Source organism: Mus musculus, chromosome 11, assembly GCF_000001635.26.
Source record: "Mus musculus strain C57BL/6J chromosome 11, GRCm38.p6 C57BL/6J".
NCBI classification, from domain to species: domain Eukaryota; kingdom Metazoa; phylum Chordata; class Mammalia; order Rodentia; family Muridae; genus Mus; species Mus musculus.
Genome location: NC_000077.6, coordinates 97,794,649 through 97,822,392, shown reverse-complemented (window position 1 = coordinate 97,822,392; position 27,744 = coordinate 97,794,649). Strand labels below are relative to the sequence as shown.

General features: G+C 51.2%; 1 protein-coding gene and 2 non-coding genes across 5 annotated transcripts in view; 1 reads left to right on the top strand and 2 right to left on the bottom strand.

Moving 5' to 3' along the window:
• Lasp1 (LIM and SH3 protein 1) overlaps positions 1–23,388 on the bottom strand; it is a 39,761-nt gene extending 16,373 nt beyond the window's left edge. Inside the window, exons 1-4 of one of the 3 annotated variants that reach the window (XM_006532341.1) lie at positions 23,196–23,388; positions 22,531–22,746; positions 15,474–15,568; positions 6,611–6,695 (exon numbers count right to left, since the gene is read on the bottom strand). In XM_006532341.1, coding sequence (XP_006532404.1) covers positions 6,611–6,695; positions 15,474–15,568; positions 22,531–22,599 — 249 coding nt within the window. In that variant the 5' untranslated portion in view covers positions 22,600–22,746; positions 23,196–23,388. Of the gene's footprint in view, positions 1–6,610; positions 6,696–15,473; positions 15,569–20,258; positions 20,391–22,530; positions 22,829–23,195 lie in introns of those variants that run through there. The other 2 variants (NM_010688.5, XM_006532342.1) reach the window with 2 other exon arrangements.
• Positions 23,389–23,415: 27 nt separating this feature from the next.
• n-TCgca51 lies at positions 23,416–23,487 on the top strand. Its single transcript has one exon. It is a non-coding gene; the product is annotated as a tRNA-Cys (tRNA).
• A 1,762-nt stretch (positions 23,488–25,249) lies between these two features.
• On the bottom strand, positions 25,250–25,321 carry n-TCgca56. Its single transcript has one exon. It is a non-coding gene; the product is annotated as a tRNA-Cys (tRNA).
• Positions 25,322–27,744: the final 2,423 nt, after the last annotated feature.

Here is a 27,744-nt window from a genome sequence, read left to right as displayed (position 1 = left end):
AACAAAGCCAGGCAGTGGTAGTGTATGCCTTTCATCTCAGCACTTGGGAAGCAGAGGCAGGCGGATTTCTGAGTTTGAGGCCAGCCTGGTCTACAGAGTGAGTTTCAGGATAGCCAGGGCTATCTATACAGAGAAACTCTGTCTCAAAGAAACAAAAATAAAAAACAAAACAAAACAAAAAACCCCAAACCAAACAAAAAACAGCAACAACAAAAAGCAAGGCCACAAGAAACCCAGGATGGTAATGCACACCTAGAATGCCAACACTAGGGAGGCAGAGGACAATCTGTGAGATGATGTATATACATATATATTTGAAGCCAGCCTGGGCTACAACATGAGACTGTTTCAAAATATGCGCGCGTACACGTGAGCACACACACATACACACATACACACATACACACATACACACATACACAGTCTGAACACGGTGACAGATGCCTATACTCTTATGACTAATGACAGGAAGAGCATGAGTTTGAGGCAGTGTGATCAGAGTCTGAGTCTCTTTCTCTCCCCCTCTCTCCCTTCCTCTCTCCTCCCCCCTCTCTCTCATGTCAAAAGACAGGAGATTTTCCCATCACCAAATATGGGCCTAGGACCAGAAGGAGCTTGGACTGATAGGCCTAATCTCCAACCTTCTGTGTTATCTTGGGCCAGGGACTTAACCTCTGAAGCCTCAGGTTCCACATCTGTTAAATGGGAAAGCAATGGTTTCAACTGTGCTGAGGCGGAAGTCCTGTGCTGCACACCACATGAGGGTGACTGTGCTGATCCAATGCCAAGCCCCGCTCCCTCCAGTCTCCTGGCTTGGCAAGGGTCAGGCCCTTAATCCAGGGAACAGTTACCATGGCAATGCTGCAATGCCATCAACTGCTTCCCAGGCTTTCCTTCCTCCTCACTAGGAAAGGATAATCCATTTCAAACTAACAGGAGGCAGAGAAGGTGGGGTGGGCGGGGGCAGGGAAGCCTGGGTGCCACACAGAGTGGCCACAGGTTCCAAGGCAAGCCAGTGCTCCTCTTGAGGTTGGTGTGTAGGGAAGGAGAACAGGCTAGCTAGCCTCTAAAAGCCCACTGGATCTGGAGTCTATGACCCTATATCTAAGCAGTTTTTGGATTTAACTGGAGAATAGTGGTGGAGACATTTCTTTGAGAACTTTTTATCTTATTATTCGATTTTGCTAAAGAAGTGTGTGGGGAGGGGGTGCAGCCTGGAGGCCCCCAATCAGACTGTCCCTTCCCCCACACAAGAGTGCTTGCATTTGGATGGCTCACCAGCTGTGACAGGACCTGCCAGGTCACTCAAGCCTCTTATCAGTTTGGCCACAACAGGGCCTGAACTTTGGCCAGATGACTCTGTCCCTGCTTGGGGCTGCCAGGGCCTCCCTTTCTGGAAATTCCCACAGCAGCACTGGGCGTGATGCCCAGACAGCCAGTATCCGTGAAGATCTACCTTAGCTGAGTAGGTTTGATTACCCTCTCTCGTTTACCCCTGCTGAGAGCAGCCACACACCACAGCAGACCCATCATCTCTTGGAATCCAGCAGAAGCAGCCAGTAGCTTGGCAGCACACAGTATGACCAGTGAGACATGGGCAGGATTGAGAAGTTCTAGGCTAGCCTGTGCTCATGGGCAGGATTGAGAAGTTCTAGGCTAGCCTGTGCTCATGGGCAGGATTGAGAAGTTCTAGGCTAGCCTGTGCTACAGAGCAAAAACACTTCTCTCTCTCAGAAGGGGGGCAAGGGGAGCAGGGGGAGGTGCACACCTCTATTCCAGGGCAGAGGCCAGGTGGATCTCTTTGAGTTCCAGGCACTCTTGGGCTACATAGCAAGTGGCAGGCCAGTAGGGATATGTAGTGAAGCTGTCAAAAACAAAAACAAGCTAGGCAGTGGTGGCACACGCCTTTAATCCCAGCACTCAGGAGGCAGAGGCAGGTGGATTTCTGAGTTCGAGGCCAGCCTGGTCTACAGAGAAAGTTCCAGGACAGCCAGGGCTATACAGAGAAACCCTGTCTCGAAAAACAAACAAACAAAAAACAAAACCACTCTACCAAAAAATGCAAGCAGAAACTACTTGTGTTGGATCCTTACTGTGTAGCCAATTCCCCTCTGAAAAGGCAACTGGATTTTCCATCAGGCCCACAGATGTGAGGAGCTGAGGAAAGATCAGAGCAGAGCCAGGAGTGGAGGTCAAATCATTGCCTCCACTTCCTCTCCCTTCGCAGAGGACAGGAAAGGGAAATGTGCTAAGCTCTGACACTAGGCCAGGAGCGGCAAACACCTAATGCATGCTAATGTCCCACAGGCAAACCGGAGAGGTCACTGCCATTTTACACATGGAGGCCCTGCCCTGGGGCAGAGTGCTCAATGACAACACCGAAGACACAGCCAGAGGTGATAATCTGAGATTCAACTTTAGGCTGCTGGTTCTGGCAATAAGGGCTGCCAGGTGGTAGTGTTAGCAGCGGTGACGCACGCCTTTAATCCCTGGGTTTGGGAGGCAGAGGCAGGCGGATCCTTGAGTTCGAGGCCAGCCTGGTCTACAAAGTTAGGTCCAGGACAGCCAGGGCTACACTGAGAAACCCTATCTTGAAAATAAAAACCTGACACTTGTCTGTCTGTCTGTCTTTAGATAGACATCTATAGATAGATCCTAGCCTTCTCTTAAACTTATCATGCAAACAAGGCTGGCTTTGGATTCCTGAATGAATATACACATTGTCAAACCTGGCTCAGACTATTAGAGTATTTTAAGCTATGTGTACACATATGCATATCTTCATTGTTTATGATTGCACGAAAGCTCAGATGTCTTCTTTAGGAACACTACCCACCACCTTTAAGACAGGGCTTCTTGTCTGGAAGTAAGCCTGGAGCTCACTGATCTAGACAGAGCCCCCAGAGTCCTCTGGTCTTAACGTCCCCACAGAGGGATTATGGTCTTGTTTTGTTTTTTTACCTAGGTGCTGAGAATTGAGGGGGCAGGAGCTTTACCAAGTCTTCCCTAGTCTTTTTCATTCTCGATTACACATAGTGCTACTACACTCAGTAAGAGTGCCACTTGTCAGGGTGCGTGGCTGCCATGCAGGTCACAGGATCCAAGGCAGGAGTGAGAACCCTGCCCCAAGATGAGTGAGGGAGAGGCATTGTGCACACACACACACACACACACACACACACACACACACACACACACACACACGGCATTTCCTAAAACACTCTATGAAGGTGACAAGGAACAGAAGAACAGAGAGACTCCCAGCACATCTGCCAGGGAGAGGGCCTGGACTTGGTCACACACATTCTCTATTTCAACTCCAACCCAAGGATACTGTCTCTATTTAGTAGGGGTACAGTGAGAAGAGGGGAGCTGGGGACAACTGCCAGCTTTGACAGCAAGGCTCAGAGTGTTACTTCTGGGCAGCTCTGTGGTTGGGGAGGTTACAGACACCCAAAGCACCAGTCTCGGGACCAATGCAGCAGTGGGGGAACAAGGCAGAAACGGCCCAGGCAGCTCCCCAAAGGAAAGAGCCCACACATGAAGCCAGGCCAGGAAGCAGGCAGCCCTGGAAGGAGCCCAGGATGCCCTGCCCTGCTGGAGTGGGGCAGGGAAGGGGAGAAAGGTTCCCACTTTGCTTCCAGCCAGCCACACAAAGCCCTAGCTAGCCCTGCCCCCACAGCAGCCACAGATCTATCACTAGCCAGGCCGGTCCTGCCAAGCCCTTAGCGACAGGCCCAGCCCCCAACTTCCAGGCAAATGGGTCTCCATCTCTATTTCACTACAGAGGGAGGAAAAAAACTATGAGGGGGAAAGAAATACAAACAAACAAACAAAGGGCTCAGACTGCACAGATGGTAGACAGTGGGAGAGACACACCACCCAAAGCTTTCTTTTCCACATGGTCCTGCAGGTCCGCAGGTCCAGGAACAGATCTGTGCCCCCAATGCAGACGGTCAATTCCTTCACCTCCCACCCCGTTGACTGGGATCACACAGACCCTCCAGTGTGTCACCATCCCGAGGCTACCACCTGTTGGCTTTATTAGCTCTACCCTGCTAGCACCTAACTTAGCAGCCCAAGCAGAGGAAGTCTCCAGGGCACCAGGCCTGGTTTGGGCAGAGGCGCACAAACACCAGTAATCCCAGCCCCCAGGAGGCTGAGTTGGAAGGATTAGCAGGGGTTTGAGGCCGGCCTGGGTTAACCTCCTTTGAGCTGGTGTGATGGGCAGTCAGTCCTATAGAACAGCTCCAGCTGTGCACTGAGGCCCCATCAGCTAAGCTCAAAATCTGCCTGCCTGTGGGCTGGGCAAGTGGTCCTGAGAGACAAGGAGTTAGAGTCCCAGCCGGACGGATGGACTGACAGTCAGGGGGCCGTGGCTAGATAAGAAAGATGGTGAGCTTTCATCAGCGTGGCTTCTCCAAACCTCAGTGACCCCACCTACGTAATAAAAACAGCCCCTTCTTAATCTAGGAGTAGGGACTCACACCTAAAATACCAACACCCAGGAGGCTGAGGCAGGAGAATTCCATCTCAAACTACATAGGTAATGCCAGCCCAGCCAAGGATACAGTGAGATCCCGGCTCAAAACAACAACAACAACAAAAGACAAAAGACAAAAAAAAAAAAAAGAGAAGCCAACAACCAAAGAGGGAGCCCCACAAAAGCAGCTCTTCCCTTTTTGACAATACGATTGTGAGAACTGATACACACAGGGCCTCCTGCCTCTCAGTAAGAAACTAAGAGAACGTTATGGCAGCCCACAGCAGACCCTAGAGTCTAGGAACCTCCGAGTCTGTGTGTGGAGAGCAGGGCAGCCCTACAAACAGCAAGGGCAGCCCTGATGCCCCTGTACACAGGCACGGGTAGTAGGGCTGGCTGGCTGCCTTCTGATATCAGCCCCGCCCTACAGGGGTCAGATTCCAGAAGCAAAAAAAAAAAAAAGCTGAGGTGGAGCTCTCATGGGCTCCCAAGGGCAAGTGGGTTGGGTTTCTCCTTAAAGTAGAATGTAGAAAGAAAGAAAAAAGAAGAGGAGGAAAAAGACAAAAGGGGAGGGAAAAAAAGAAAAGGAGGAGGAGAAGGAAGAAGAGGAGGAGGAGGAGGAGGAGAAGGAAGACGAGTGGAGAAGAAGGAGGCAATCTCTCGCTTGGCCCAGGCATCTGGCCCTCTGACCCCTCTCCCTGCCTGCTGGACCATTCCATCGTCATCTGGAGTCATTCAGAGCAGCTTCCCCAGGAAATGCTAAGGGGCAAGCAGCTGCCTGTGCTGTGGGACACACTGGAGGGCTACACACTCAAGGCACACACTGGTGTGTGGGAGTGAAGAGCCCAGATACGGCAGGCAGCCTCGCTCGCTCAATATGGCCTTGAACTCTTGAGGGCTCGCTTCCAAGAGGGACGTGGGGGACTGATCCCAAACCTGCCCTTGGAGTGGCATCAAGGCCCAGAAGGAGAAGCTATCACACCGCTTTTAGGTTTCCCACGTTCTCAGCAGCCTCGGGGTCTGCTGTGCTTCTTAAGGAGAGGAAACTGTTCCCTTCAGGTAGTAGATAGGAAACTATAAGCCAGATGTGGTATGACCTGCAATCTTGGCACTTGGGAGATGGAGACATGAGGAGGGAATCAATGCTATTCTCTTTTTTTTTCCTCCTAAGATTTTTTTCGTGTGTGTTTAATTATATGTAGGTGCGTGCTTCCATGAGGTTATGTGCACGTAAACGCACGTGAGCGCACGTGACGCAGACACCGGAGGCTTCAGATTCCCCCAGAGCTAGAGATACAAACGTTGTAATGACGTGAGTTTCTGAGCTGTTTTTCCAGCCCCCAAGGCAATGTCTTAAAAGGGTTATATGGCATTATCATCTCAGGACAACCAGAACAAACAAAAAAAAACCCACCTGAAGCAGTCGTGCAAGGGTCTGTGCCCGAGTGAGCCCTTGTGGCCCAGGTGGCACCAACCTGGGCCCCTTGCCAACTCAGTAAATTCCCCCACTGTATTCTCTCATCTAATCCTTTAATCCTCACTGAGGCAGGCCAGGCTGGTTCCAGGCAGGCTCTCGGAGCTCCAGACCACCTAGCATGGCGCAGCTCAGTGCCCCTGAAGGACAGAGTCTTCCCCTCTGAGCCAGGGCATATCATGCCTCCTTCTCTATTGTTGGAACAACCCGTATCACTCAGGAAAGCCAAACTAAAGAGATGGGAGGATGGGCCCCTCATACCGCCCTCCCTCCAAGACATCCAAAAGGTCTCAAGACAAGGTTACAGAGGACAGGCTGTGCATCACAGACTAGTATAGTTTTCTGGTTGGCTCTCAGCTCTTCTGTGTCACGTGTAAAGGAACAGAACAGAAGGCTCTAGGAGCCCAGGAGAGTCAAACATATGTCCACGCCTCCCCAACCAATTTCAGGTATGAAGGCGGTATTTCCGCCCTCCCTGACCTCTGCAGAAGTCAGGAAGTGTGAAGTAACTGAGCAAGGGTGGGGATGGGGAGACGACAGGCCAGCCTGGGATTTCAGCACCGCAGGCCTTACAGAGACCACAAATGCCCTGGCTCAATCCTGTTACACAACCCCACTCCCCTTCCACCAGCCCCAGAGCGCCGGGTTCTCACCTGACTCTGCAGCTCGCTCTGTTGCTTGAGGCGGAGATTTTCCGGAGTGTCGGCCACCATGGTGAAGGACTGCTTGGGATAGTGTCTGTGGGACAGAGAGTGGATCAGGCGTCACTCAGGGCAAAGACAGGGAATTCTGAGCTTCTCTTATAACTGAGCAGCCCCTGCTGGCCTGCCAATGCTGAAGCGAATGGGGGCCTTCCCAGGCACAGCCTAGGCCGGCTCAGAGGGCAAGACACGGCAGGTCTGAGTAGCTGCCTGGCAGACAAAACGGTCCTGGCCCCACAGGGAGGCTTCTGAGGATTTCAGGTTACTTGTTTCAGAGAATCCACGCCTTGGAGTTCCCCCACAGTGGATCCCAGGGACAGGCCACCCAGGAGAGCCAGCCTAGTCAGACATGCAGGAGATGGGTACACACAGGGTCAGAGCTGAGACTTCTACAGCAGTGGAGATCAAACACACAAAGGCGCATGAGCGACTCAAGACTGAAGGAAAAATGGACAAAAATACAGGAAGCTCCCTGTCATTGGAATAAGAGAACAATACATGTGCAGGAGGGTGATGGCACCTTTAAGCCCAGCCCTCAGGAGGCGGAGGCAGGTGGATCAGTGAGTTTGAGGGCAGCCTGGTCTACAGAGTGAGTTCTAGGACAGTCAGGAAATCAGAGAAAAACCTGAAACCAAGAAAAATGGGAGAGAAAGAAAGACAGAGGGAATACCTTGTCTGTCCAACATCATCCAACTCACAGATAGCTGGGAAGATCTGTGTGTGTCCAGTCACACTTAAGTGACAGGTAAGAGCAGCTAGGGTTACCCTGTGCTAAGGGGCTTACTTCTGTGACTTAGTTATCACCTTACCTCAGCGTTGCTACTGTCCCCCTTTTGACAGGCAGGAGAACAGACACACTAGAGAGGTCAACACACAGAAACATGAGAATTCTGACCCCTAGAAAAAGCTGGTCTAGAGGTGGCCCAGAATGTAGCCTGCAGGGACTTGAAGGATGTCACCCTTACTGCACAGAGAGGTAGTAAACTATGCACAGCCGTCCCTTGTCACTAAGCCGTCTCTGAGTTCCTGTTCTTATCACATGGACGCTCTCTTCCCGATTCTCCTTGAGCAGAGAGACTTTTGATCATGTCCATTGAATTATCCACGCTTCCGGAAAGGAGGCTGGTTGAAGCTCAACAAACACTTGAGGTAACAATTGTCACACCAGGCGCGGAAGTTGACCTAGGACCAGGGAGCTCTTTACCCTTTGAATCCCCCCCCCCCCCCCCCGAGATCCTTAGGTAAACCAGTCAGAGGACAGGCAGGTCTGTGTTTAGTGCTAGAATATGGAATAGCTGGGGCCCACATGACCTTCACCCACCTCAGGGACCTGATGGGTGGCTTCTCCAAGCAGACACTGTATTGAAAAGCCTGACCTGGCCATGTTTAGTTCTGGGTGACTGCACCCACCACAGCTGTAACCAGTGCAGACGCCCTGACTCACAGACTCACAAGCACCGGGTAAGAAAACGACGGCCCTTGATGGTCCTTTTTCCAAGTATGACCCACCCCAGCTGGCCAACATGCCCACAGGAAGTCATAAGCTGCCACCTGCTTGTGTACTGGGCACTCTCTCTAGCCGCCTGCACCACCCTGTGAATGTTTTATATCCCTCTGGGTCACCCAGGGTAGAGTGGACTCAACCAAAGAAGGCATGACTAGAAGGGACACGTGATGGGCTCTTCCTAGGCGACCAACTTCACCTCCATGCTGATGTCACTGTCTTAGGCCTCGGCGATGAGTTCCGGCCATTCCAGTCAGCCAGATAAACAACTCCCTCAGCAAAATGAGGGAGCTGGACGAGAAAAGCAAACACCTGCAGGTGCCCGCAGCTGGCAGCAGCCACGGACACAGATGAAGACAAGCAAAGGCAAGGTCCCACCCCCAGGTCTGGCCCGGTGCCCTGCACAGCCAAGCCACACACGGCTCAGGAGCCTATCCAAAATTCCTACTCCCATCCAGGGCAGAGAGGATTAAGACGGACTCTGTTCCTAGAAGACAAGACATGAACAGAGGGATTGGAAGAGAGATCTCTAGAAGAGCTGGCTGATCTGGAGACCCCAGGAGACAGGGCTTCAAAAAGGACCTCCATATAAACTGGGCCCACTCTGAAGGGAAGTGGAACACAAACTGCGCCTCTGTCAGTCAATAGAGATGCACACAGGGAAGGGATCCAGGATTCAGGCAGCTCTGGCCACGTGTGCAAGGTCAAGTTGTTATGTTGCACAGGGCGAAGGCAGCCTGAAGAGCTGAAGACTCAAGAAGCATCCATCCTCAGAAGCCATCCACAAACCCTGGGGAGACTGTTCTCATATGGCTGCCTACAGATGTAAGGCAGAAAGCCATCTCCATTGGCCCAAGGACAGCCAGACACGTGCAGACTGCCACACCCTCTCCCCAGGTCCTCAGCTCCTGCTCACACAGTTTCTGCCTCCCTCGGGAGTGATTACTACGAAGGTGTGCCCTCCACACTGCCAAGCGTTTCCTGGACGCTGAGCTGGTAGCTGTGGAACCTCCACGCTCACACCTCCTCCACTCGCCCTGCCCCTGTCACACCCTGTACCCCATTAGAAGGTCCCAGGCACCAGGTGCTTGCTTCAGATGGAATCCAGGCTCTTCACCATTATCTTCTCAACCCCTTAGAACAGGAATATTAATGGGGGGGGGGAGCCTAGATGTGAACTCTAGAGTGCCACAAATGGGGAAGGAATTTAATCCTGTATCTGGTCGAGTGGGTTAAGACACTCCATGGAACCGCTACGCCCAGCCCCAGGCAGAGGAAGCGCACCAAAGGACTACATTCCTCCTGATGGGTCAGCTTAGTGCCCCCTCCACACACACACACAGCCCCCAACCCTGGGTGAGACAACCCTGCCTTTCCCTTCTCCTGCTAGCTGCTGTGCTTCAGGTTCCCATGGCAACCTCATTCTCAGCTCCAGGCAGGAGAGCAGAGAAAGGGAGAGGGGAAGGAGGGAGAGGTCTACAGGGGTATGGGGGCAGGGGAAGACAGACTACAAGAGTATCCTCCACCAAGGAGATGCCCAAGGGGCCTGGGCTGGTTTCTTGCAGACAGCTGTCCTCAGATTTGTCTCTAGAAGGCAGGATACCAGAGTATCCATCCGCGCTGCTCCCCTCCCCCAACAGGGTGGTCTTTGAAGAGGACTCCAGGTGATCCTGCATGATCCTGCAGAAACTGATGGCTCAGAATTCGACCTTCCTCTGCCCTCTTAGACCCCAGGTTGAAGCCATGCCTTCACCTTCGGATTTAGGGGGCTGGGGCGCGAGGGGGGGCACAATGGGGACACACCAGTGTAGCTTTGGAAACAGTTTAGACCACAGGTCCACTCACCTAACCTCCACCCCAGCCAGACCTTCAGGCCCCCACAGAAACAAAATGAGGCGACAGTTTAAGAGTCAGAGATAGAGCTGAGTCCACTACAGAGAACAGCTGCTCTTTGTCCCTTCCTGGGCTAGCCTCTTATTAATCATTCCCAGAGAGTGCGATGCCTTCGATAGGGGCCTCGTCATAGACCTGTCTTTGCCAATGATAGCGGGGGGGGGGGGGGGGGGGAGGACACAGGCCAATGGGACAGAGAGCTGGGTGGAGAGGGAGGGACAAGGAAGCTACCTGGCATCAGGAAGGTAAAAGCAGAAAGAGCCTGTGGTAGCCAGAAGGTAGGCGGGGAGCAGGGCAGCGGCTGGGGAAACCCTACAGGCTCTCTCACTGTTCAGCTTCTCTGTAAGCTATCAGGTGTACCACCTCCCCAAACACCCCACAGGCTCTAGGCTGGAAAAGTCAGCACTATCAGAGTGCCCATTTTGCATATAGGGAACCTGAGGCTTGGATTCAAGGGCAGAGACTTAGTTCAGTGCACTTTACCCTGCCCCACAGCTGCTGAGCCAGATGAGGACATGTGGACCTGTTGGGGCAGATGGGCTCTGGCTCCGCTCCAGATCCAACGACAAAGGTATAATTGGCAGAGCAGTGACTGCCAAACAAAGTCCTTCATCCTTGAAGCCCAGCCCGACCTTTGAAACCCTTGCGAGGACAATGGCCTAAGGAATCAAGAGAAGCAACCTCCATCCCAGGAGATAAGCTAACCCCGAGGGCCTGGGCTACGCTGCTTTAAGGCAAGAAGACTTTTATGAATTGCTTGACAGGGGGGAGTGTGCGGGACAGGGACAGGGACAGGGAGAGGGTGCACAGGAGCTGTATCCTGGGGCAGAACAAGGACAGGCTCACTGATCCTGAATGCCCAGCTGCTCATTTTTGCAGGGAACATTACCCCTTCCAGGCTGGGACCTTCTTTTAAAAAACACCCCCCCCCCCAAAAAAAAAAAAAACCACCACAGCTTTGTGTTCAAAGAGGAATAAAAATATATCAGCCAAAAATAAGAAACTGTTGGTTTGGCCAAAAGGAAGGGGGAGAAGAAAAAAGACCTAACATCCTGACCCTCTGGTTACAACCGTGGATCCCCAATCCCCTGCTAGGAACACTGCCCACAGGCTGGTGAGAGAGGGCAGGCTCCGTTAGCCTTGATTCTTACAAGCCCAGCTCCAGGCCTTCAGGCCTAATGTGGCAAGGATAAGAAAAAACAAGGAGGCATTGTTTGGCCAGACGGGCACAAATGAGCAGTCCAAAAGATTAAGTGTAGACTGGAGGAAGAACTTACCAACCCTTAGGCTTTGCAGACAAGATGAAAAACCATGGCCTTTTCTTTCTTTTTTTTTTCTTCTTTCCTTTGCTAACAACTTTAAACAATGTCTACACTTTCTCCCTGTTGGTGATATTTTAAAAGATTCTGCCAAGCTAAATAAGGCATGGAAATATTGGGTCTCAACTTTCTTATCAATAAATAGGGCCCAGGTGTGAGAGGGAAGTGATCCCCAAAATTCCTTGAGGTCCCGACATGTCTATGTGTGGAGCTACTATGGGTTGCATGAGACAGGAGGTGTTTGATGGCTGGCTTTGACACTCGGGCTGCCTGTTTTTGTTTTCCTCCTTCACCCAGAATGTAACAGACTTGCCCTCACCTCTGTTGCTTCCAGCTCCCTGAGACATTTGATTCAAACTTCCCCGTAAGAGGCAGAGAACTTGAAAGAGGTAGATAAGCCTCAAATGCCACAAATGCTCCGCCCAGGACCGTGGCAAGGCCAACCAGATCTACATACACAGCAAGACCCATCTGTGCCAAGAGGTAGCTCAGCCAGTAGAGTGTTTGTCCTAGCTAGCTCGCACCAAGCCCGAGACCTCCAGCCCAGATTAACCAGGTGTGGCGGCACACGCAGGTCATCTCAGCCCTTGGTGGAGGTAGGAGGAGCAGAAGTTCAAGGGAGCAAGATGACTCAGCCTGAGAACTTCCAAAACTACAGTGGAGAAAGAGAACCAACTCCTGACTTGACCTGTATTGTATGCACGCCTTGGCTTGTGATTGCCTAGACTCACACACCGACCTCTCCCTCTTTCCCCCTTCACATATACACAATAAATTAATTAATTAATTAATTAATTAATTAATACTATGTAAGTTCAACCTCATCCTTGGCTACATAGAGCTTAAGACCAGACCTGGCTTCCTGACACTATCTCACAAACCAAAGCCAAACAAACTGCGATTGCGATCAGTATGCTAGAATGAATGTACGGACACACTGACTAAGACTCTACCCTACTCTCAGTTAAGGCCCTGGAAATGGGTAGATTCAGTCCCCAGCAGAAAGAACATTTTTCACACTTCCCGACTCAGCCCCTTCCTTACTCCACAGCTCAGGAAAACTGAATCAGGAACTCAGATGTCTTTTGTCAGTCTGAGGAGAAAGGTCACACTGAGGTCCCTCTTCCTTCCCCAGAGAGTTTCCTCTAGCCCTAGTGGGCCTCTAGTCTGCAGGTCCCCAAGGCACTTTGTTCCCATCTCCATCCCAAAACCAGCCCTGAGCACCACCCTCTATGACAGTTGGCATGGTCCCAGTGAAACAGGTTTGCATGAACCAGGGCTCCAATAATCCAATTTACACAACAAATAACTCAGGGTATAAATATTTCTCTAGCCAACAGATCAGGCCCACCCCACCCACCTGAAAGTTGCAGTGAAAGAAGAGGTGAGGGGGTGGATGGGTGGGGGTCCTTGGGCTACTGTGCAGGTCAGTGTGTGTGGCCTCTGCCTTACAGCAGAGAGCTGACCAGAAGGAATCTGCAGGAAGCTCAGTGGGAGCCTAGTAGGTCCCCAGGTGAGGATGAGGCCACTCCAGAACTATGTAACTGCATGCCTGTGCTTCACACCACCCGGTGGGCTGGCTGTGAGCCCTAGCCTGTGTTCATGACCCTGACTTCCCCTCACACTTGTCGGGTGTAAGGAGGGAAACAGAAGCCCTTCACTGATCACTTTCTAGAATTCTGGAAGGACGGAGAGGACAGGGGGCTCTCATTCCTTCTTCCTCCACAAGAGCCTAGCTGCCCTCAGGCTCAGACACTGGCCAGAAACAGGCAGCACACAGAAGTTCCCTGCACACCAGAGTCACACTCTCTGGGTGGCCTTAGAGCCCTGGCAAAATGCCAGGAGATGTCACCTGGCTCTGTATGTCCTGCCCCAGGCAGGCTTAGCCTAGGGGAGGGGAGCACTGCTCTGCAGAAGGAGGCTTGGCCTGTGGCCCACAAGCACAGCTGGGGTTGGAAGGAGTCTGGGGTGCAGGGGGAACAATTCCCCAGAAGCCCCAAGATTCAGGAACCTTAATGCCACTGAAAACTAGTGCCAGAGACCAGCTGGAAAGAAACAGGAGGGAATGAAGTTTGCCATAGGGCCTGGCGCTGGCATGTAGTGGAGATTCTGGTCTAAGGCAGGGGAAACCCAAGTTCAGGCAGGTGCAGAGGCCACGTATCTGCATTTGGCTTTAGATGAGGAGTTCAGCAGACAGCGCCAAGGACAAAGTCACCAGGGAGCATCAGCGGTGGTCAAGAGGCTGCTGCAGCTGGAATGAAGCACAGCTGAGACACACACACACACCCACACCCCAGTGCACGTCCTTCCCAACAAACACTGGGTCAAAGGTCAAAAGGTCACCTGGATAGGACTGAAATCAGAGTCTGTAAAAATGACTGGAGAGGCAAAAGGAGATGCCAACCCACTCCCCTAGCTGAATGTCAGGAAGGAGAGAGAGCTGTTGACTCTCCAAGCAGGAAAGACCTCATCTCCTACTTCACCCAGCCCCCCCCCAACTGCTGCAGGTCTCCCCAAGAAGACTAAGTTAGAACTCCAGCAATTCTGACAGAAAACATTCTCTCTCCAACTTTCGATGCTCACAGGATGATAAGCCAACTGGAGAAGAAGCGAGCAAAGACTTCTGCCAGGCAGACTTCTGCCAGGAAGTGGAGGCCCAGCTTGAAGATGCCCAAAGGAGGCTGGCAGAGCAGCCTAAAGCAGTCCAGCACCCAAAGGGTTAAATGCCCTGGGCTTTTTTTTTTTTCCTCTGAACCTCACCCCACTCTCCAAAGGGGGGTTGGGGGGAGGAAGTGGCAGAGAATCAGGGTTTGTGTGAGCCCTTAAGAATTCAAAGAATGTCCCATTTCCCTTGGGGCTGGACTGGCTGGGAGTTGGGGTGGGGGAGGCAGAGGAGCCATGGAAATCAGAACTAAGGGATCAAAAAAAGCTGTGGTCCTTCCTCTACTCCAAACTGCCTGAGACAGGTCCTTCGGAAGGAACCATAGTTACGCTGCCTCTTAAGCTCTGGATGTTATCAGAAATCAGGTTTCCAGCACCTGAGAAGTTGGTATAGATCAGAGGGCAGGCAGCAAGTGTCTGGTAAATGTTCAAACCCCGCAGGAGATGATAGGCCATGATAGGCGGCCCTCAACGAGCTGGGTCTCCAGTTTCCCTTCCTGGTAAACTTTGGCTAAGTAGAATTAAACTGGGAGACCAGCTGGTCATGGTGAAACCGGGCCAATAAGCCTGGAACTCTGGCGTTCATGCTGAGGTTGTACTTGCTACTCATGAGCCCCCTTGGAAGTGGTGTCTCAGCTCTCTCCAAAACTGCAGGAGACTCATCTCCTAATGGTGTCAGCTGGCCAGAACAGGACCTAAGCTAGCAGCTCTCAGGATAATGGTCAATGTCCGTCTCCCTTCCAAGGCAGAAAAGGAGCTGGCAGGGTGGTTAAGAGCACTGGCTACTTTTGCAGAGGACGTGGGTTCAGTTTGCAGCACCTACATCTAAGCTCACAACCACCTATAACTCCAATGACAAGGGATCTGATGCCCTTTCCTGGTCTCCATGGATATACCAGGCACACAAGTGGTACCCATACACACACGTACATAAAACATTCATACACCTAAAATAAATGTTTTGTATTCGCAAAAAAAAAAAAAGAAAGAAAGAAAAGACAGAGAGAGAGAATGAATCAAGAGGTGTCTAGAACCTTCTAGAAGGGACAATGTCAAAGAGTCACTAAATGAAAAGAAGCCAAGGGGAGAGAGTCCCAAGCCTGGATCCCTTGCAGCAGACACAGAACAGTCTTAATTCCCGCTGGGTTCTTTGCACAACTGTGCACAACTTTGCACAACTGGCTTCACCATCCAGAGGCTGTCCAGGAACCAGCCTCACATTGGCCTTGCCATGCGATCTTAAGAAAGTCCCCTCCTGTGGTCTCTCATCTGTAAAATGGGGACAGTGACGAGTCCTCTGCTACGAAGGGACAATGTGGTCACAATATCTCAAGCAGGGTGTGCATACGCTCCCACGTCACCTTGGGCTATCAGAGGGGGGAAAGAATTAGGGAGGGAAGCCAGGTGCCCCCAACACTGTTGTGTCCCCAAAACTCACGCATTGCAGTAAGGCTTCTTCTCATAACCCTTGTAGTTCTTCATGTTCAGGGTCATCTTGCAGGTCTCGCAGTGAAAGCATGCTTTATGCCAGTACTGGGTGGAGACAAACGAAAGACAACGATTAGACAACAGAGCTTCCCTAGGGATGGGTATCCAAGTTCTCCACGCGGGTCCCACAGCCAAGGCTGTAAGAACACCTGGTGAACAGGGCCACTTCAGGTCACAAGCTCTGACAGCCAATGACAGGACATGACCCTCCCCGTGCCCCACCAGACCATTATTTAGCTGTCAGGAGAGGGGTCTGATCTGAGAGTAAAGGGGAGAAGCCACTTAAAAAGGAGGTAGCAGCCCCCAGAAAGGTCAGCTCCACCTCCACAGACCACTCCAGCCCAGAACTGGATGAGCCTCATTGCTTATGCAAAGCGGCACTCTGTTGCTAAGCAGCACATGGAAAGAGCTGGTCCTTCTGCCACCAAGCCTGCGGAAGAGAGCCTCGCCCCTGGTACACAGGCCCAGACCAGGGTACATCTAACACCCCCTCTAATGCCTCTGACCCTCTCAGCTCCCCCTACATGATGTTCTAGTTCAGTAGGCTCCCACTTCCCAAGAGACCTGGGATTAGAAGAACTGGTGTGTGCCTCAGCCACACCCATATCCGGTCTGGACAGTCTCTCCCACCGACAGCTGGATAAGGGTGGGAGACACCGGTGAAGGCAGGAGAACTCGGATTCAAAGCCCAGCAGCTAGACCTCAGGTGTGTCCGTATGACAGCCCCACCCAGAGAGCTAGATGACCTTGGCCTTGGTCTGTCCGCACCATGCCTGGGAGTCTGTTTCTACTTTCTGTCTACCGACTGCAGAGAATACTGCCTATCCTCCTAGACTGTTAAAGATTCATGAGAAATCCTCTGCCCCTGGCAAAGCACCTGGCACCTCCATGCTGGTGCTGGAGGCTAGAGGCGGGCACAGAGCCCAGCTTGAGCTCCAACAAGGCTATATGGGACTGAGGGGTGACCCCAGTAAACTCAGGGTTCTAGAACTGAACCATCAAGATTTATGGGGGGGGGGTTGACAGAGGGACGGAGAAACCATGTGAGCTAACTCCATTCCAAAAATCTAGGCTGACGGGGTGTCTCTGCCTGCTTCTCAGCAGTCAACGGAGACACTCCTGACCCCCAAAGGAGGTAGCCAGAGGCCAGAGAGACACCCGGGGAAGACCTCAGAAAGTGCTTGACTGAGCAAGCAGTTAAGACTGATTCTTAGCCATCTGTCAAAGAACTCCCCCAAAGTGGTGATTTTTAAAACATGTTTCCCAAACTAAGAAAGCTTCAGACACACTTGGAGGAGGGGCCAGAAGAAAAGATGCTCAGACAGTGGGACCCCAAACCGGAAATCAGGGCTATTTCTGGGGGCAATTGCCCTCTAATGGGACATTTTTTCCTATCAAGGAGACCCAAAAGAAAAAAAAAAATCTAGCAGGGAATATTAACAAGGCAAAGGAGGAAACCACTCTTTGGGAAGAAAGCCAGCTGTAAGTCTGGAAGGGTTCGCTAGTCTGAGCTTGACCCCACCCCCACCTGGACCCATCCTAGAGCTACTGCCCCCACCCCCACCCTCAGTAACTTCCGGAATCCTTACTGTTTGGGGATGGCACATAACCCCAACATATAAACCCCCAGAAGAAAACAGGGTGGTCCTTTCCCCATAGATTCCCCTGACTGGGAGGCATTGGCAGATTGCCCTAACTCTGTCACCAGCTAGTCTGCAGCCTCTGCCTGCATGCCCCTGCCTGGGCCCCTGCCTCCCCCACCCCCGCAGGGGCCCGCCAGGAAAAACATTCTGTAGAATCCAGACCATGACCCACTTTCACGAACACATTTCGCAGGAATACACTGTCCCAGGCCTAGGGACCGCCAAGGCCACCTCCTGGTTGATTGACTCTGGATCAGGAAAGAGATCTTGAGCAGATGGCCAGACCCTCACCCTCCAGCCAAGTCACGTGGAGAAAGGGGGTAGTAGTATATAGACAGACCAGCACTTCAACACACCACCCTTGAGGCTGACCCCAAGAGTTTGCTCCTGTTAGCAGTTTACTCCCAGGGATCCTTAGGGATCTAGTGTTCTCAATGTGGTAACATCAGTCTGGGACTGGGGACGATGGACATCCATCAAGGGCAGAATGGAAATCAGAAATAGTTGAGGGTCTGCTGGGCACTGTGTAAAGAGGGGTCACAACTGTTATCTCCCCAGGGAACCATAAGAGAACCAGAAAGCCATTCCTTCAGGGGAACAGAAAATGGGCATTCATTCAGTAGTGCAGGGGATCCAACTCCAGGATAAGAGAACTTCATCCTGTCTCTGTCAGGTATCAGGGAAGGATGCTGATAAGGAAAGAAAATAGTACTATCCCAAGAGGGTCTGCCTTCTTCCCCTGACTCTAAGAGCCTTGGTTCACATCAAGAGTGGACCTGCTTACAAGGTCCCAGACAGAGACACACTCCTAGGACTTGTGACTGAGGAAGCAACCCACACCTGGAGCCATGCAGCTCAAATTCCCTAGTCACGGGTCTGTCAGGCCGCTCAGTCAGACCCCAGGTACCAGAAGACAACTACCCACCCTCCCTCCCTCCCTCCCTCCCTCCCTTCACCTGCCTGAAATGCATTTTGGAAAACAGATACTGCAGAAAGACAAACAAGCAGCGGGGACAGAAGCCCCTCAAGGATCCGGCTCACTTGAGCCAGACTCTGTTAACTCCATCACTCTAAGGGGAGGAGCTTCATTCAGGTCTCTGTACCTACAGCCTGTCATCTGCTCCCTAGGGTGGCGGTGACTCAGGGCTAGAGTATGGGACACCTCCCTTCCTGTAGCCTAGGGTCAGGGTTTGTTTATTCTTTAAGGTCAACACCAGCACCACCCTGACCAGGTTATCAACTTAACTCAGGGTCTCCAGCTTAGAAAGGCCAGGCTTCACGCACACTTCCACAATTACTTTCTAGTAACCTGAGGCTCCCAGAGCGCCAGGCCTCAGGATCCCACCCAACACATTCCTCCAGACAGGATGAGGAAGGGTGGGACATAGTTCCCCCCATTACCACACACACAACAGGTTTCATTATGTAACTCTGGCTGGCCTAGAAATACACTATATATGTAGCCTAGGCTACTGGCCTCAAACTCAGAGATCCTCCTGCCTCTGCCTCCCAAATGCTGAGATTAAAGATATATACCACCGTGCTGCCTGAGTAGGACCCACTTTTGGAAAAGATAATATAAATTTAAAAATATATATATATATATATTTTTTTTTTGCAAATATTCCAGCAGAAGACCTAAACAGCCAGAAGTTCGGAAGCTAGAACAGGAGTTTAATTAGTAGTAAAGGGCTTTGCCTAACAGGCAAGGACAAAACCCTGGGTTTAATCCTCAGCCAAAGCAAAACTGGATGTGGCGGCAGAACTCATCTGTCAGCCCAGCACTTGGGAAGCGGAAGTAAGAGAGGATCGGGAATTCAAAAATAACCTGGGCTATACAAGCCGCTGTTGCAAAAAAATTAAAAAAAAAAAAAACCACTTTGTAAGTCATAGTGACATATGACTATAATCCCAGCACTTAGGAAGCTGAGGTAGTAGGAGGATTTTAAAAAAAGAAAGATAAAATTTGGCTAAAAGGAGGGGGACATCCCATCCATCAGCCTCCCATTCTAGGGAGGCATATTTCAAACCAAAGTCAGGGATTGGGTGCGGCCAGAAAGTAGCCCAATATTACAACATTATAACTTACTTAAAATATTTTAAGAAAAAAATTTTTTTTGCAATTTGTGCAGTGTGGTTGTATATTCTCTATAGAGAACTTTGTAGATGACAATGTCATGTCCCAATATCAAAAGACTGGACACACTGACTTATAGGGCTCACATTACTGGAGCTATCCCTTCGGGTCTCTGAGGCTGGCCAGCTCCGTACACTTCAGTAGTACCTGAATATGAATGGCCTGGTCTTAAAGTGACCAGGGTATTCTAAACTTTTAACAACAAAAACCCGAGGTCAGGAGGGGGCGGGGGGAGGCGGGGGGGGGGGGAGCACTGGAACGGCAGCTCAGTGGTTAAGAGAAAAAGCTTCTCTTCCAAAGAAAAGCTTCTCTTCCAAAGGATCCTGGTTCCATTCCCAGAACCCACATGGTGGCTTCTCAGGATTTTGCAACTCCAGTCCCAGGCGATCCAACACTACTTCTGGCCTTCTCAGATACCAGGCACACACATGGTACACAGACACACATGTAGGCAAACATCCAGCCATGTAAAATAAAACAAACAACAACAACAAAAACAAAAATGTTATTCTCAGCTACACCGACTTAGTACATTCACAGAGCCATTCAGGGCAGGAGGCCCTCTGTAACTGGACATTCCAAAGCAAGCCAGTGAACAAGTCCCTAGCCTTCCTTTCAGTCCCCACCTGGTTTTAAAAGCTGAGGGAGAAAGAGAAAGATGTGGCAAGATTCTCAACAGTGTAGGTCACTAGATACAAAGTAAGTGTTCAATAAATATTTGTCAAATGAATAAGGTCACCCTGTTTCTCTTTCCTGCTCTAATCCCAGAAACCCTCTAGGGAAACAAACCTCACCCTCCTTCCTCAAACACTGCATATTTATCCAGCAGGCAGAGCACCCTGGTTCGATGGGTTGGGGACAGACTGGCCTTCATTGGTGACAAGGTTTACCCACTAATGCCTTTGAGAGATAAGGCTCAAGGAGGAGAAAAGACTGAGCATTAAGAACAGCTTACGCTCCAGCTTCAGCAGGCTGCATGCCATCATCGGGGACCGCAGTAAATCAAGCCAGTCTAAGTGGATTCTCCCTGACTGTAGAGAAGCCTTGGAAAGTTGGGTAGCAACCATGCCTATGAGATTGAACTTTGCCCACACCCAGGTCTCTGCCCAGCATTCTCCAGAGTTCCAACTCTAGCTTCCTACTGCCTGCAGGCCACGGACTGAAGAGACAGAATACCTGGATTTTCCAGTCTGGGTGGGGGAGGGGTGTGAAAGGCAGATGGCTCTCCAGGGCCACTTCCGCTAGGGGGAGTTCTAAAACCAGGAAGAAATCACCCACTCCCTCTTCCCAGGGCAACCCCGACCTGAATATCCTCTTCTAGCAAGGACAAGTTATCACATAAAATCCCCACCCCCTTCCCTGTGACACACAGCACTGAAGGTCTTTACAAGGGGAGTGGTTGGATGCGGGACAGAAAAGAGAGAAATGGCCAGTCTTGACCACACTCCCTGCACTGTCCACCTCCTAAGGCAATGACATCATCCATACCCATCTGGTGACAGACAGGGAATACTGAGGCCCAGAACCATTCATAAAGTTGATGGGCACAGACCTGGGACTAAGATCAAGTTTCCCAACCCCCAAGCTAGCAAATCCTTCCATCATCCATTGCCCCTCACCATTCATTACTGGGGACCAAAAGGGGAGCCCATTTGCTGGCCCAGAATGCCGCAAATGCAGGGCTCAAAATATCTGGTCCCAGGGACGACAAAGACCCTCATGTAAGGACAGGGTTTCTTTTTTGGGGGTGGGGTGTCTTCATCTAGGAGTGCCAAGCACAAGTCCAGAGGCCGGTACAGTGACTGGGCAGGCCATCACCTTCCCTTAAGCTCCTCCTATCCTGGTACCTAGCCAAGCCCCACATCTCTTTCCTCAAGAAAAAGTTCAAATGTTTCAAAACTACAAGTCCCTACCTCCTGACCGGGACCGGGAGGGTGTGCGGGGGATGTCCAAAGGTTCCTAAGAAGGAACTAACCCTAGCCCGGAGAAACAAAGTATCCTTTTCCAACAAAACTAGATCGCCTCATTGAGGCGCCTGCTTCTGTCCAGTTCAGCCATAAACGTGGAGAATGAGATCCAGCTTGGAGAGCCAGGTACAACGTATCTATGAGGAGCCAAAAGGCTTCCCTGCAGAGGGGGTCACAAGAGAAGAAACGGGTTGTCTTAGACTTTATGGGGTTCAGAACAAGGCAGAAGGGTCCCATCTCAAACTGTACCGGAAACACCCAGATCTACCCTTCAGTCCCCCTTGCAAAAGTGTAATGGCAAACAGATGATCGGGTCCAGCCTGGGCCGGGGGATGCGTAAGAGCCCCTAGGGGCCAGCTGATTTCCAGAAGGCTACCCCCCTCCTCTTAAAAAACTCCTTTTCGTCTGCTTCCTCAGAACTCGGCCAATCCCACCCTCCATCGGAGAAAACAGCTCTGAAAAGTTAGCTCTTTGTTCTCTAAGCTGGTCTCCAGGCTGAGCACAATTTCAGATCTCCAAGAAGCGTCCTCCCCACTCCCTACCCCGCCCAGCTCCGACTGGGCAGCCGATCACCCGGAGTGGCTTGCAATTTGAATTGGGGGTTGGGGAAGCTATGAAGGAGGTCTGCGGGTTCCCCAACCACAAAAAAAGCAAGGAGGGGACCAGCAGGTCGTTCAAAAAGAGGGGGTCTCGCAGTGAGATTCCGGCGCTGCCCCTAAATCCCTTTCACCACAATTGACACTCGCTGGACGAAGGACCCGACGCAGCTTCCAAGCCAGGAAGCCAGGCTACCGGCAGCCCAAGCCGGGCGGGTAGCGCCGGCCCCAGCCTCCGCCCCGCCCCCGCCGCCCCCTCCCCCCAGCGCCCCGCGCTTCCGCCTACTTGGCGCTGGCCGCCGCGGGGAAAGGGAGCGGCCGTCTCCCCTCTCACTCCCGGCCCGGGGGGCGGGACTGCACCTCTAACCTCCTGCACACACCCGGGGAACCCGGTTCCCTGGTGCTCTTCCGCCCTTCCTTCCAGCCCTCCTAACCTCGATGCACAGAGGCCACCCATCTCCAGCGGTGGCTGCTCACCACCTCGCCTTGGACCTCCCAGGTTCCAGACTGGGGTCTGTCCCCACACCCCAAGTCGCCTCCCGCCTTCCTTACCTGCTCTGGGGAGCGCAGGGAAGAGCCCGCAAAGACCCGGCCCCTCTTTCCTCCCCTGATGGAGAGCTGCACTAGCACTGGCTAGCTCGCAGCGCCCGGTACCCGAGCTCACCTTATCCAGACAGTTCACCTTCTCCGTGGGGTACACGATCTTGCCGCACCGGGCACAGTTAGGGTTCATGGTTCCGGGGAAAGACTGGGGCGGGGACGCCCGTATTCGCGCGCGTTCCCTTTTCCTTGGGCGAGCTGGTGGGAGGCGGCGGCTGCAACTGTGCAGGCGACGGCGACTGGAACTGGGGAACTGGCCTCCGCCTCCGCCCTCCTTCCCCTAATAAACACAGTGGGGAGGAGGGGCTGCACTGGCTAGGGCGGGGACGCGCCTCGGGCGCGGAAAGAGGCGCGCGCGACCAGGCGCGCTCCCCGGGCGACGTGGGGCTGCGTGGGGGCGGGTTCCAGGGAGGACTGCGGGACGGGAGTGCAGGAGCCCCTGAGCTCTCGGGGTGCACGTGCCCCTGGGCTCCGCGACCGAGGACGGGCCCGGGCCATGGCCCTTCCCGCGCTGGAGAAACAGACGCGAGTGTGGCAGAGCCCGATTTCCCATGAGAGGGGGCAACCCCACGCACCCGACGATGGTGGGGATAGTACAGATTCTCTAGACTGGGGGACTTTCCTTAAACCCGTGGGTCCCCAGCATCAACCTGCGGGGAAACCACCCCTTGCCCCGCCCCGCCCCCCAGCTAGTTCCCTTCCCGCCCACATCCTCTCCCACATAGGTACCTGTCCCTTTCCCTTTGGACTCAGCACCTCCGTACGTTCACCCTCCCCGCCCCTCTGCGCTGCAGCTTTCCCATGGATTCTTCGGATTCAGGCATCCTCTGCTTTCAGCTTGGCCGCCTTTGCTCTTCCATTCTTTTCTCTTGCCCCTATTCTACCTGTGTAGCAGCTGCGACAGCATCTTAAGACTGAAAAGAGATTGCTTCAAGCTGCGCGTCGGTGCGGGGGTATAGCTCAGTGGTAGAGCATTTGACTGCAGATCAAGAGGTCCCTGGTTCAAATCCGGGTGCCCCCTCAGAGTCTTTTCCTCTCTTCAATGACAATAAAAATACGTTTCAATACAAGTATGATCTTGATTCGACCCTGGGTCATTAAAACAGGTAAAAAGATAAAGGCCACTCCTCCTTTTAAATCTGAGCAGAAAAGCCTTCGTTTTGCCTCGTACCAAGCAGAAGTTGCACGACTTTATTTGATTGGCGCCAGAGTCCTGGAGATTTCTGCCCATGGTATGCTTGTGAATTTGAATTGGATTGTTCCACACTTTGGGTTCGGAAGCCAAGGTCACTCCCCAGGTTGACGGTGTGTGTCCGTTGAGGGTCAAGGGTCAATCAAAAAAGGGAAACTTGCGGACATAGCCCTTCTCCAACCTAAGCTTTCCTTTCCCTTTTTCGTTTCATTCTATGATCCTTATTATTCTATATCCTCACGTTTCATTGTGACTTGGTGACGTGGACCGAGTAAAAGCGCTCCGAGACCGTGAAACCGGGAGGAGCACTCGTCAGCTCCCTTCACTGCAAAAGAACAAGACCCCAAAGCCAAGTAATATAAATGAATGCAGTGGTTTTCACAACTTGTGCGTGCTCTAGAGTGACCTGGGGGAGGGGGGGGCTCATTAAAACGTCCCCAGTTTCCGATTGTGTAGATGCTGAGGAAGGCCTTGGCAGTTAGCTCTTTGGCGGATTTGTCAGGTAAATCATTCAAGGACGCAAGGACCGCTCTTTGAGGATCACCAGAATATTATTACCACAACGCTATCAAGTTTCAAATCCTCAACAGGGGACAGGTATCTAGCTGCTTTAAGGTATCTGGTCTGGAAGAAATCTCTAAGTGTGAACAGGGAAGCAAGGGCGGCCCCTCAGCTAGGTTTTGCCCAAAAAAAGGAAAAAGAGACAGACAGAGGCATGCTGCCCGTGTCAGGGTGTGGCTGTGATATTTTAAACATGGAATCTGGTTGTGTCATCCCAGGACCCCAGGGGAATATTCACATGCATTCCCTCCCAGTTCCCATTACAGTTCTCTGCTGAGCGGAACAAGGAAGGGGACTGAGCAGAGCTTGGGGCAAAGCACAGAGATACCAGAGAAGCGAGTCTCTGTTCCCAGACGCTGGGCCTTGAACTTGTACATTCTCCAGCCTCAACATCTCAGACAAGACATTCGTTTTTTATCTCTTTACACTGTGTCTTCCGCGCCCCACCCCCACCCCCACCCCCATACAGAGTTTCGTGTAGCCCAGGCTGGCCTTGATTTTGATATATAGGCCAAGGCTAATCTTAAACTCTTTTTTTTTTTTTTTTTTTTTTTTTTTTGAGACAGGGTTTCTCTGTGTAGCCCTGGTTGTCCTGGAACTCACTCTGTAGACCAGGCTGGCCTCGAACTTCGTCTGCCTCTGCCTCCGGAGTTCTGGGATCAAAGACATGCGCCACCACGCCCTGCTCTTAAACTCTCTTGGACTCTGATCCTCCTGCCTCCTTCCAAGTGCTGAGATTAACAGGCATGTTCTACAACACCTGGCTGTAACATACCTTAAAATCGGCAAGTATTATAAACATTGTTTCTGGATTCATCCTTAGCTTTTTGGGTCGGGATACAAACGAGGTAAAAAATGTTCCTTATTCCATACCTCACTTGCCATTCTGTTAGGAGAGATAGCTCCTTCCTCCTTCCTCGATGCTGATTCAACATTCAAAGGGGGAAAATTAGGAAGGTAGAGTTTGGATTTGGAAATAACTGAGTGGAGAAACTGAGTGTTCTCATAGGAAAAACATATGCACCCACCAAGGGGGCACCCGGATTTGAACCGGGGACCTCTTGATCTGCAGTCAAATGCTCTACCACTGAGCTATACCCCCTCTGGCGGTAAGAGGCTGCAAATTTCTTTTTACATGACTTGTTTGCTTTTCACCAAAACTTGTTTATTCATTTAGAACCAATAACGTTTTGCTAAATTGTATTGAATTTAAACAATAAAAAGATAAAAACAAAAAAAAAATCACCAATAATTTGAAACCGTGAATTTAAATTATGAATTTGCAGAACTGTCGCCTGCTCTCTGCAGAATCAATCACCACTTGGATCAGAACATTTGCTGAGATTTGTTTCCTAGCTTACAGACTGCCCAGATTCTTCTCATTAATTCATAGCGCACTCGGTGACCCCGTCAAGAGGCAGCACAAAGCTTCAACAAAACCAGATTCTGGCTTGCTATTAGTGTCCGAGAGGCAGACTAAAAATAAAGGCACAGTGAATTAACAAGTAAATACTCAGTAGTGAAAATGAGAAACTACACACACACATACATACGTACATACATACATACACACACATACGTACATGCATACACACATACGTACATACACACACATACATATATACATATACACACATACATACATACACACATACACACACGTATGTACATACACACACACACACGTACATACACACACACACACACACACACACACACACACACAAAATGATTGCGGTGGTGCCTGGGAGGAGTACTTAGCACTTAGGTGGGCTGAGACAGAAAGTTAAGAGTTCAAGCCTAGCCTTGTCTAGATAGCAAAACCCTGTCTATACGTGAATATACTAAAAGCAAGATTTTTAGGAAAGTACCACAGGGCCATTTCAAGTTGGATAAACATGGAAAGACAGGGATCCAGGCTGTCCTCCAACTCAGAGATCAGCCTCTGTCTTCCAAGTGCTGGGATTAAAGCATGCATCACCATAGCTGAGCTGTTACACATCTTCTTTCCTTCTTCTCGCTTCGTTCTTTCCTTCCTCCCTCTCTCCCTCCCTCCCTTCCTCTCCATTCCTCTTCCTTTTAAAGTTTGGAGACAGTCTCACTAGTTAGCCACAAAAGCCTGGAAATATTCACCATTTACCAGAGGAGTACCCCAGATCAGCATCCAGTACCAATGTGAGCCAGACTGGGGTTCAAACTCAGGAGTTCAGCATGAATTTTCCACCACTGTCCAAAAATCTGCACAGAGCAGACATTGGGTAGACACTGGGGACGGATGTTGAGAATACAGTTGGAGTTCAATTGGAAGGTCTGGTCCAAAAGTAGAATTCTGGTCATTTCCAATACTTTACTTGATAAGAAAGCTGTTATCAGCTGGGCTTGGTGGCACACACCTTTAATCCCAGCACTCAGGAGGCAGAGGCAGGCAGATCTCTGAGTTCTAGGCCAGCCTGGTCTACAGAGTGAGTTCCAGGACAGCCAGGGCTATACAGAGAAACCCTGTCTCAAAAACACCCACCCACCCCCCCCCAAAAAAAAAAGAAAGAAAGAAAGAAAAAAGAAAGCTGTTATCTCAAAAGTGTGCTGAGTTTGGCTCAATCAGAAAATTGACTTAACTTCTTTAGGTAGCTTAAAACTGGCAAGCTGTTTGCATTTCTTTTTTTTTTTTTTTTTTTTTTTTTTTTTGGCTTTTTCGAGACAGGGTTTCTCTGTGTAGCCCTGGCTGTCCTGGAACTCACTTTGTAGACCAGGGTGGCCTCGAACTCAGAACTCTGCTTGCCTCCCGAGTGCTGGGATTAAAGGCATGCGCCACCACGCCTGGCTGCTGTGTATTTCTAACACACAGAAAATGCTGGCAACCTTACCAATTGGTTCTTTATAGTTACTGTTTACCAGCACAGCACAGCACAACCTAGCACAGCACAGCCCAGCGCAGCGCAGCATCTGTTTTCTGCAGAAAGCTACTGGCAAGGTCTTCAGCTGAGAGAGGCAAGAGGAAGAGGGAAGAGTGTGGTAGACACAAGACAGGAGAAACTGTGGGATGGTCATGTTGGAAAGGAAAAAGATGAACATACTTGGGTGAAAGAGGCGTAGGGATGCTAAATAAAACATTTAGACATAGGCAGATTGGCACAGACAAGTGCTTTCCCCCAACTACCTCAGCCCAGCAGCTAGGTGTGATTGTGGAATGATATTATAATTCAAGTTACTTGGCCTTCAGATTGGCAAGGAAGCACAACCTAATGCTCTAGGTGAACCAGATAGTGCACCAAGCAAGGACTTCGGAGGACACAAAGAACACAGTGTGATCTCCCTGCTCAAGAAACACACAGTCCACCTAGAGGTGAGGTGGTCAGACGGCTCAGCGGGTACTTCCCGTGAAACCTGAAGACTTGAGTTCAACCCCTGGGAGCCACTTAGTGCAAGGAAAGATTCAGTTTCTGTAAGTTGTCCTCAGATTTAGACACACACACACACCTCTTCTCTCTCTCTCTCTCTCTCTCTCTCTCTCTCTCTCTCTCTCTC